At 37.5% G+C, this 12047-nt stretch overlaps 1 protein-coding gene across 3 annotated transcripts in view; it reads right to left on the bottom strand.

The window, feature by feature from the left end:
- The window catches only part of CHIC1 (cysteine rich hydrophobic domain 1), a 125226-nt gene extending 114859 nt beyond the window's left edge, over window positions 1–10367 (bottom strand). For 2 of the 3 annotated variants that reach the window (XM_032757191.2, XM_032757192.2), the window contains exon 1: window positions 9944–10359. In XM_032757191.2, coding sequence (XP_032613082.1) covers window positions 9944–10230 — 287 coding nt within the window. In that variant the 5' untranslated portion in view covers window positions 10231–10359. Of the gene's footprint in view, window positions 1–9943 lie in introns of all 3 variants that reach the window. The other variant, XM_058441407.1, reaches the window with a different exon arrangement.
- Window positions 10368–12047: the final 1680 nt, after the last annotated feature.

The following is a 12047-nucleotide window of genomic DNA, read 5'->3' as shown; positions in this document are numbered from 1 at the left end:
GGGTGAGAAGAATCAATATTATTAAAGTGGCCATACTGCCCAAAGCAATCTACAGATTCAACATTATTCCTATCAAACTACCAATGTCATTTTTCACAGAACCAAAAAAACTTACTCTAAAATTCACAAGGAACTAAAAAAGAGCCCAAATAGTGAAAGCAATCCTAAGCAAAAATAACAAAGCCAGAGGCATCATATTACCTGACTCCAAACTATACTACTATACCAAAACAGCATGGTACTGGCACAAAAACACACATAGACTAATGGAACAGAATAGACCACAGAAATAAAGCTGCACACCTACTACCATCTGATCTTTGACAAAACTGACAAATCTGAGTAATGCAGAAGGGCCCCTCTATTCAATAAATGGAGCTGGGATAACTGGCCAGCCATATACAGAAGAATTAAGCTGGAACACTACCTGTCATGATATACACAAATTAACTCAAGACGGATTAAGTACTTAAATGTAAGACTTCAAATTATAAAAATCCTAGAAGAAAACCTGGGAAACACCCTTCTCAACATTGGCCTTGGCAAAGGATTCATGACTAAGTCCTTAAAAGCAACTGCAACAAAAACAAAAATTGATTAAGACCTAGCTAAACTAAAGAGCTTCTGCACAGAAAAGAAATGATCAATAAACAGACAACATACAGAATGGGTGAAAATATCCACGATCTATGTACCAACCAAGGTATAATATACAGAATCTATTAGGAATTTAAATAATTCAATAAGCAATAAACAAATAGCCCCATCAAAAAGTGGGCAAAGGGCATGAATATACATTTCTCAAAAAAACACATATAAGTGGCCAACAAACATATGAAAAAATGCTCATCATCACTAATCATTAGAGAAATACAAATCAAAACTACATCTCATGCCAGTCAGAATGGCAATTATTAAAAAGTAAAAAGTAACAGATGTTGGTGGGGCTGCTGAGAAAAGAGGACACCTATATAACATTGGTGGGAATTTAAATTATTTCAGCTACTGTAGAAAGCAGTTTGGAGATTTCTCAAAGAACCAAAAATAGAACTACCATTTAAACCAGCAATTTCATTACTGGGTATATACCCAAGGGAAGATACATTGTTCTACCAAAATTACACACGTGCCCATATGCTCATCGCAGCATTATTCATAGAAGCAAGGATATGGAATTGACCTAGGGGTCCATCAATGGCGGACTAGATAAAGAAAATATGGAACATATACACCATGGAATACTATGCAGCCATAAAAAAGAACAAAATCATGTTCTTTGCAGTAACATGGATGCAGCTGGAGGCCATTATCCTAAATGAATTAACACAGAAACAAAACCAAATACCGCATGTTCTCACTTATAAGTGGGAGCTAAACATTAACTACACATGAACATAAAGATGGGAATAATAGACACTGTGGACTACATGAAGCGGGAAGAAGGGAGGTGAGTAAGGGTTGTAAAACTACCTATTGGGTACTATGCTCACCAGCTGGGTGATGGGTTCAATTGTACCCCAAACCTCAGCATTACGTGATATACCTTTGTAATCAAACTGCACATGTATCCCCCAAATCTAAAAGTTGACAAAGAAAAAGAAAACCTCTATGCAGGAATTTCATATTGTCCTCGTATCATTTATGCTAATAACTCATTTTCAAGGACACAGGAAGTTTTAAGCACAAAAACTCTCTATATTTAGCAGCTAGTAGCAAGATACATACCTGTACATAAATATACTATATTATGTATGTTTAAAGTGTATTTTAAACAAATTCTATATTTTAAAATAGTCGAGTAAATAAATCAGCAATTGAAAAAAGATTTTAACTACATTTAAAAAAATCCTTCATTAATTCTGTTCAGGTGTGTCAGTACAACATGTAATGAGAATATTATATGCAAATACATACTCCCTTTAAATCAATACATAGACACAAGAGTATAGCTAAACTGAAAACAAGATGGGACACCACTCTGCATGAATTTTTACAGCAATCTTCATCTGCTTCTTGAGAAATTGACATTCTAGTATTAAACCTATTGTAATTATTTGCTAACTTAGCAATCAATAACAAATATTTAATATTACAAGAAATATTTTATTTAAATCTATTTAGCTAATGAAGTAGTGACTTTATCACTAGTGAAAAGATGCAATTCATTATTACACGAAGAGTAAATTCTTATTGTACAAAGACACAGATGCAGTTTTCATTTTTAGAAAGTAGATATGATCATTTTAAGTAGACCTCTATTTCCACATCTTGTCTAAATGCCTTATAGATGCAACATCAGTAACAGGTTCCTACCTTGAGTAGCAATTGCTGCTAATTTAGCTTTTGCCAGCTGTCATTCCCCTACTAGATATCAAATATACAGTCAATACAGACAGATATATCCTTCAAAATGTATAGAATATTTTCATTGTTTTAAAAATTCTTAGCTTTACTATACCCTCTTTTCATTTACCACCAGACAAATGAACTGTCCACTGCTTCCATTTCCCTAATATCTCCTTTCTTAAGAAATTTTGAAACTTGATTTTTGATACTGTCATTTTGCTGAAAATATCTTATTCAGTAAATTTACTCAAAATGACAAGTCCATCTTGTCTTCTTTATTGCCAAATTCAATGTCTTCTCAGAACTTTTTCTCTTGACTTTGTTTGCAGCTTCAGACTCTATACTTCTTCCAAAACTTAGCTTTTAGTCTTCTGCTTTTTTTTCTTTCTAAGCAAACTACAAAAGTTCATCTGTATTTGACAACTTTGACAATCATTTATCTGTTAACGATTACCAAATCTATAGCTCTAGTAATATATTTTCATACATGCTCTGGTCTCTCATCTTTAATTGTATACTGAAAATTTCTGTTTGGACATCTTGCCACAAAATAATACCACCTTAAGTGAAACCTGTCTTAAAACTAAATGTTATATTTTCTTGGAACCTGGTTCCCCCTTTAAAACTCATCTCTGTCAATGGCACATTACTCTCTTCCTTTAACCTATACGTTGGTATTATATTCACGCCTTCCCTCTCCTATGTTTTGCATCTTGCTTACAGCCAGGTGGTCCCTAAATCCTGTTATTTGCTCTTTCGAAATCATTCTCATAATGATCCCTTCCTTCACTGTCACTGCTACATTGGCTCTTGTCCTTGCTCATGTGGTTCTCCTTGCTTCCCCTCCGAAGTTTAAGTCTAAGTCCTATGCAGCCTTCAAAGCTCAAGTCAAGTTCCAACCCCTGCTGTAATGCCTTGAATGCCCAAGCCTTCATGGATTCCTTCTTTCTCTGAATACTCACAGCCACTTCTAATGTGCACTATACAATTCAACAGTTAACAAAATGTTGTCTTTTATTCCTTGCTGCTCCATATCAATATCTTAAAGGCAATTTTCCTGTTAGCTTTGTAAAGCAAAGCCTATACTTTGTTTTCTCTATATTCTTCACAGTGTTTAGCCCAGTGCTCAAGTTCTAGAGAAATACTTGCTATATTCACATTACTAACTTTCTTCTCCAATATATAAAGGGATTTCCTTTTCTAAAATATAAAAAGTATATTAGAAATGGTAACTAAAGTGTTGCTTTATTTCTTAAAATACTCCCTTATGACCTATATATATATCCATATAAAAAAGTATGAAGAAAGGCAAAGTAGGCTTGATACTCTCATAGTTTTGGCTAATAGGCAACAGCAATCTTGTTCTTGCCTACAAGATATTTTTTCCCTTAACTTTCCCTTTTATAGACTCAGTACACTAAAAAAATACTTAAATAACTTTAGGTACATTTCACTTAGCAGCTACTAGGAAAATGTTGAAATGGCTGCTGCTGAATAAACACCTCAGTTAGGTTTCATAAACAAACCATTAAGTTAAGAATTATGAGTCCAGAGAGGCGAGACAAACACATCTACTTATTACTGATCAGTGGTAGAAATTAGCCAAGATGTGAGGCTCAGCAGGCACTTGGGAAGTGCTCACACTATCATTTTATTAACTTCATTAAATATACAATCTACTGTATGTTTGAAGCCGACCCAGCTGGTAGTTCTCAATAATTGTATTTTCTTCGTCAAGTGTCTTCAATGCCCACATTTTTAATTTCTTAGACAAATTCTTTGGAGTAAAGGAAACTGAGGCAAAGGATCTATACTCTTAGTTCCTCTTCCCTTTTCTCTCCCTCCCTATACCTCTCACCATTTTTCATATTTGAAGATGGCTATATCCCAGCCTTTCAAAATCTTGCACAAATTAAAGTTCACGTACTCAGTTTGTTTAAGAAAATGTGGTAAAATTCTGCCAATAAGACATGACTTCACTAGAAAACCATGCACTTATAGTAATACTGATTCTGAAGCATGTGCACTGAACTCTATTTGCTACACCAAGGAAAAGGCTATGCCACAAAATAAAAGGAGATTTTTTTAAAGATTCTAGTTAAATCTCTTTAATATTTCATATGGGAAAAATGTCTTCCCACACTATACAATGGCAAGTTACCATGGCTTCAATATTCTCAAAGCCTAAAACCTTAAAAAAATTCACCTTACATAAAAATAAATTAACAATCATCACTGTAATTTCTCAGACAACTGTTACAGAAAAGGCGTTCCATTCCCTGATTTGAGAAGTATCAATATTTGTAGTGCTAAGTTTTTGGAGAAATGCACTGTTTGGCAAAATTGGCCATCTTTTTCAATTCTATAATCTAATAACTTCAGCTTTCTTAGATTAATTTTAATGAGAATGTTATGAGCCTCTGAGGATTAGTAATATGCTGTCTCTACTAATTTTTATGCAGGTGTAATATCAGTGGTAAATATCTATATATTTTAAGTAATATAAAGAGGGTGGTAATGTCTATAAGGAAAAAAACCTCATGTGATGTAATATTTTTTTCTGTATTTCAATACATTAGATCCAAATACTTATCCTAAAAATATCAAGAAGAAATGTGATACTGTTATATTATTCAGATGTATAGTATTTTTGAAGCACAATACTTCCAAGAGACATTTCATTATTTCTGTTTCTATAGTCTCAAATCTGTAAGAGTTAATATAATCACATTTTTAAAAATTTGGAAAAAGATCTCCTAATATCCATTTATGATCATCATCTCAGAATTGGAAATACAAGTAGTATGATTAGGTCATTCTACTTCTTAAGAAATCATAATGAATTTCATGTTAAAAGACTAATATCTTGTTAAAGTAACTAGAAACCCAAAACATTAAGATAATACTCTGACACATAGGGGATAGCTTAACAAAGCTTTCAGAGGTAAGCTCATGCCATAAACGCCATCACTGGTGATACTGGTACTGGTGATATTGTTGTATTCATACACATCTATGCCCAGAAACAAGTGGTCTCCACAGCATGATTCAACTAACGTATTTGTTGAGGGCCTATAGTATAGTTTGTACTATGTGGGCACACTGAGTGTTACTAAAGTGAACCAATATTCATTCAACTCACCTCTTGTCAGTTACTGTGCTATGCACTGAAGATTCATAGGGAATCAGAAATTGTTCTTGTCATTGCAATTTACAATTTAGTGGAAAAAAAGAAGACTTGCAGAAGGTGGTGACATATAGAGAGCCAGGGAAATGGGAGCCAGGAAAACGAGAGGTGAATATTAGCATTCTAGGTGGAGGCCCCAGATTGAGCAGAGGCAATGAGATAAAAAAACAGCTTGCTGTGAACAGGAACATACAAGCAGTAAGGGAAATGGCAGAAGTTTAGGCTGATAGATACACAGGGTCCATTTCTGTATGCTCTGTTATGGAGCTTAGACTCTACCTTGCAGGTGAAGGGAAAAAACACAAGATAATCTTAAGTAGGAAAAGTGGTTTGATTAGATCTCTACTTTTTGTGTCTCAATCTAGCAGCAGGCTGGAGGATGGATGTGAGGATGACAAGGATGAAGGCAAGATGACTAGCTAGGGTAGTGAAAGGGTCCTGAATCAATGAAGTGGTGGTAGAGAGGAAAAGAAGAAATTCTTAAGCCATGTATTGTTGATATTTGCTACTTGCTTAGCAGTGGGAAGTGTGAGTGGAGAGAACCAAGCATGCTTTAATGGGATAGGTGGAGGTACATTCAACTGAGGTTGTGAATACAGAAATAGGAAGGCTTTTTTGAGCATTTGGGGGTGGGGATGTGAGAGGGGTGTCGGGAGATTTTTGTTTATGTCAAATTTAAGATAACAGTAAGCTATTGAGTGAAGAAGCCCAGATAAGAGCCCACACAGAGACTGGTAAAGAAATCCCTACTTGGGAGCCATGAGATAACTGAATCTATGAGAGGTAAGATGAGGCCATCTAGGGAGAGTAGGGAATAAGAAGAGTAGTGGGCTGAGAACAAAACTCTAGAGATTGCTGGTATTTAAGGGTCAAGAAGGAAGAGAAACCCATGAATGAACAGTTAAGAAACTGCCAGAAAAATAAAAGGAACACCAGGAGAGTGAAGTGGCCAAGGAGTTCTGTGATTTTTTTGACTGGCAAACTGTTTTTTCTTCAATTAGAATTTGAATACCATTAGTTGAGACATATAACTTTCAGTTCAACTAAAGCCCCATGTCTCCTTACGCTGCACTATTTTCTGTGACCTGCCTTGCCTCTGAAGGCCTGTGTGTTTGTGAACCCTGGAGTAGAAGCTTCTAAAAAAGAAGAAATCATCCTAAGTGTCAAATGCAGCAGAGAGAACCTGAAGGATAGGGAATGAAAGATGTCCACTAATTTAGCAACAAGAGGGTAAGACTGATATTGATTAAGGATAGCTCCTCTGTGGTTTTGGTAGTAGAATCCAGATCAGAGAGGGGTAAAGAGAAAACAGATAAGGTAAATGTAGCTACTTTTTTAGAAATTTGAAGGATAAGAGAGCTTGGATAGTAGCTAAAGGGAACATGGGCATAGGAAGGCTTTTGTCTTATTTTGTTTTTTAAACACTAGAGACTGAATATGGGTACAGGCTGAGCCAGTAGAGAGGTAATATTGGAGAGATGGGTGGCCTGGTTGAGCAAGATCTGAGAGGAGGCTGGAAGAGAAAGGTATGGAAGGCACAAATGGACAGGTGAGCATTGGACAAATGGAGGGTCTCCTTGAACTCTGAGATTGAAGGAAGATGGCACAGAAACTCAGAGCTAATTAAGATCCAGTGCAGGTTTTCAGCAGGAAAGTGACATGATTAAACTGTGTTTTAAGAAAATTAGTTTGGCACAAGCATACAGGATGGATTGGAGTAGGGAGAGGCAGCAGACTGTGGCAATAAGTCAAGCAGGAGATGATGGCAACCCAAACTAGAGTGGTGCCAAATAGGAATGAGAAAATGAAAAATCTAAGAGATATTTCAGAAACTATGATGACATAACTCTGGGGCAGACTGACACAGGGCAATTCAAGGAGAAGGAAGAGTCAAAATGACTCAAAGGTTTTGAATGTTACTCTGGGAGTTCAGAATGGTGGCATCAAGGAAAGAAATGAAACAAATGGAAAGCACGGGCAATGTGGAGAGGGCTGTTGGGCTTAAAATATACTGAGTTTGAGGTGAGGGCTGTCAAATTTTAAACTTTGAGAAGAAACAAAATGCTCTATACAATAGAAGACTGCACAAATAATGGAAAAAAATCAGGGCTGGGAGAGAATATTAAAAATTTCATTCAGATAGGGTATATAGTTTAAGGCAACTCTAACACTCCTATGCCAGAAAAAAAAATAAACAGAAGTTGATATTTTAGAAGTCTCAGAATAAGATTTTAGAAGTCTCAGAATAAGATTACCTACTTCATAAGGATATTACTTTACCTGATAAAAGGAAGGCTTCACTACCATACAAAGACTCATTTCTCAGATCCAGTTAAATTTTCTCCGAGACATGTAATCTCTTTCAAATCCCAAGACATTTAATGTCATATGTGATTTCTAGGTGTAAGAATGTGTACAAGTTTCCAAAGTATATACAATGGTTAGTGAGTCTAGTACTGGTTTGCTGCTTTTCAGGTTTTGGTTTCAGTCAATGAATACCAACAGTACTACCCGCATGCTCCTAATTAGAAGAACATTATACCAATCACAAGGGCCTGGGCATGGGAAGTGTCAGTGTTCTTCTAATGAAGCAAATAGGTTGGTAAGTACCTGTACAGGGTCGAATGGAACCACAAATAAATTTCAGGTAACTTAAATTTTATTTTCTTGTTCCTTCTCCTTTGCCTGAATTTTGCAAATGTGGAGGTGGAATGTTGGAGTATAAAATTATGGACTAAAGGTCATGTAACATAATCTGCATAGAAGTAACCTTTGGTACTAGCCATCATAATTAGTTTGAGTAATAAATTGTCTCCCTAGTGACAAAAGGAATGGAAGTAAAACCATGCAATAAGTTGGCATCTGAATATTGTAGGCTATCTGCAAAATTCTTGGACCAAGAAAAACTGTCTTAAAACTTCCTAATCAAAAAACAGCTCTAAAACCCTCCCCCAACCCTTCCCCAATTTCAAAATATTTGTTAATATATTTGATGCAAAGATTACAAAAGTATATTATAATTAAAATACTCAACATGTCACGCCTGTAGTCCCAGCTACTCAGCAGGCTGAGGCAGGAAAATTGCTTGACCTGGGAGGCAGAGGCTGCAGTGAGCCAAGATCGTGCCACTGCACTCCAGCCTGGGCGACAGAGTGAGACTCCGTCTCAAAAAAAAAAAAAAAAAAAAAAAAAAACTCAACATGTTAAAAATTGAAGCTAATATAAGGGAGGTAGTATATATATATATATGATTTAATGTAACATGAACTCAATTGAAAGTCAAAGGGACTAGGTGAGCCATTATCAAAACCAGAGGCAGCATGACATAACAACAAAAGGCAACCTATTTAGAAAATGCAGTAAAAGATAGCATAGTTCAGAGGATGAACATGACACAGTACTCAAACTTCCAAATAGTTATGGTCCAAGCAAATAAAAAGGAGGAAGCACTCTCTAAAGCCTGGAGAATCATCAACATTTTTGCCTTGTAGCTATGTTAGGATATGAAGTCCCTCCCCATTTTATTTTCTGAAATATTCAATTTTTTCTCAAGATTTCAATTTTTTAAAAAACCACCCTGGATAAATTTTAAAGAAATCATGCTCAGCTCCCAAAGTACTAATTTCCATATATATTTAATGCCTGTATATTTCATACTCGGGCATACAAAATCCCTTGGAGGTAAAATATCTCAGAACTGAAAAGCTTTAGAAACCATCTGCTCCAAACCCTTCATTTTAGAGATGAAAAAATCAAGGCGCAGAAATGAGAAAAAGCAACCTGACCAAGGTCACAGGGCCAGTAAGAAGCAAAACCGGGACTAGCGTCTAAGAGCCCTGACTCAATCCATTTCTCTTTCTACTTTCCATAGCTGCCTCTCAACCTGAACCTCTAATCGAGTGATATATAAGAAAGGATTCGAAAGGAAGAATGCATGGATGAATATGTGGGTGAATGAACATTCTATTATTATTCACAAAATATATCATGTTTCTGTTTTGAAGAATGCAAGCCTAGTTCTTGTCACATGTCACAGCAATTGCCGTTTCCCACAAAGTATCAATCTTGTCAGCAAAAAACCCTCTGGTACATCCTGCAGTTTAGAGACTGTTCACTTGCCAGCATACATACAAGAAAGGAGATTCACCCCCACTCCAATCGCTCTGGCGCCCAAACCCCTAACTTCCCTCTCCTATACTCACTCTTTACCTGGCATTGGTGCACCATATTTACATTCTCCTCACTTCCTTCACACGTATCCACCCATGGTTTCCCCATTTAGACCAGGTGTCCTTCCCTAACTGCACGCCTCAGTCAACCCTCCCCCACTCCACAGGCCCCTCGATCACTTCTCATTCCTCTGTTGCCAAATTTCAGGCTTTTCAAGTCCCAAGACCCCCTCTCGCTTACACAGTGATGTGGCCGGCACCCCGCACTAATACAGGGTCGGGTGCATATCTCCGCAGATGCTCCTCGCTCACTACCCGAGGCGGGGGCGGCGCCTCCTCCTCCTCCTCTTCTTCCTCCTCCTCCTCTTCCTCCTCCTCTTCCTCCTCATCCTCCTCGTCATCGTCGGGCCCAGATACCGACGACGACGACGACGGCGACGACGACGACGTTGCCGCTTCTTCTTCCTCCTCCTCCTCCAGTTCCGAGATGGTGTCGAACTCCGCCATGTTGGGCAGCAGGATGCTCATCACGTGACCTCGCGATCGCCGCCACTCTCCCGGAGAAGAGTTTGAACCTGCTGAGGTGCTGCAAGAGGAGGGGGAACGAAATGAAGAGAAAGAGGAGGGGTGTAGGGACAGGATTTGAGGAGACGCGCCTGCGTGTTGGGCAGATGGGGGGGTGGGGGGCGGCTGCTGGAGGCGGGGGCACTATAGAGGAGCAAAGTCAGTGTACGCTTGCGCAGCTCCAAGGGGAGGGGGCCGCCAGAGGTGAACTCCAAGGAATTATCCAGGTCCGGTCTGCGAGTGCTCGCCTTAGTACTGCTCTCTGAGCGTCAGCTACTTGTATTCGGGGTATCTTCTGATTTTATTTCCTATTAATTAATGCTGGGCATTATTAACCCAACTGCAGGCGGGTGAGAGAAAGCATATTGTATAAAAGTAAGGTTAGAACTTTGTCCAAAATATCTCAAGGTATATACCAATCCCTTACGTTTGTTCAGCATTACAGTTTAAAAGCCTTGCGTCATAACTTTGCCACAATCTTGGGAGGCAGGGCAAGCACTTTTATTAGCATTTTACTTAAGAGGAAACTTTCTACTACTTCTCCTATGTAATACTTAACGGAGGACTTATTAACTCAGGGACTGTGCTAAGTGCTCTGTATGTATATCTCATTTAATCCTCTGCAGCCTTATGAGGTATGTATCATGATGATTTTATTTTACAGATGGGAAATCTAGGCGCAGAGAAAATAAGTAATTTGTCCAGTGTCAGGGAGCTACTAAATGGCAGACCTGATTTTAAATTTGGTGGTCTGTTCTGATTCCAGAAGCCCAGTACTCTTAACCAAAGGGCTGTACTGCCTGAAGTTGTTTGGAAAGATTTTGTAGAATGGTGCCTCTTGGGCTCTTCCTTAAAAGATGAATCAGAATATGCATGTTTGAATTTTGGAGTGTGTTTTGGGGGAGGGGGCAGATGGAGGGGCTGAAAGGAGCATTCCAACCTAAGGAAACCTTAATTAACATCATCCATTTTCCAGACACTGAGCAAGACCCTCACATACAATATTTCAGTTAACCCTTAATCCTGAGAGGTAAGTATCATTATATCTATTTTATTACATGACAAAAGTGGGTCTCAGAAGTTTAAGTAATTTATTCAGGTCTATAGTGACCTTTTGTCCAAAATTTTCCATTTTAAATAGTCTATCCTATCTTCTTTACACTCACTAAAATGTTGTGGAGATCACATATTTTGCGTTTCTAAAATAGTGTGCCAAACTGTTTCATACTTGGCAGCAGCACAAAAATCCATATCATTAAGACAGTAAAGTCACACAGCTGCTAAGTAACAGAACAAACACTGTAATCCAAGCATTCTAATACCAGCTTCACTGCTCTTTCTGCTACTCTACGGCTGCATCCCAATCAGATGGTGTGTCTCTGGGGAAACAGACATAGTCAAACTTTAATTTAGGATGAGCATGACATTATCAGTATAAACAAAGTATTTAATGTGTGTGAAGTAGGAAGAAATTAGTTCTGTAAGAGAAATGAATCAAACCATTATCATCAAGGAGTATGTGTTATTAAAATGAAAAGCCCATTTTTATTCAAAAGTTGGTTTATTTAGGGGACTTTAAAAATAAGTCATAACACTATCATTAAGCAACAAATTATAACTTTTTGTAATTTAGATAACTGTATCTACTAGCCAGAAATTAGAGAAGATAGAACCTTAAAATATTTTGTAGTAGCCTTCTGGCAAGACATATATGATATATCTTTGCTTTTTTGGGGTGTTAATAAATGTGTCAGAGTTAAGATCAAAATTAATACTTTGCA

This window comes from Hylobates moloch, unplaced genomic scaffold (genome assembly GCF_009828535.3).
Source record: "Hylobates moloch isolate HMO894 unplaced genomic scaffold, HMol_V3 SCAFFOLD_7, whole genome shotgun sequence".
Classification (NCBI taxonomy): Eukaryota; Metazoa; Chordata; class Mammalia; order Primates; family Hylobatidae; genus Hylobates; species Hylobates moloch.
This window is presented reverse-complemented; position numbering and strand designations above follow the sequence as displayed.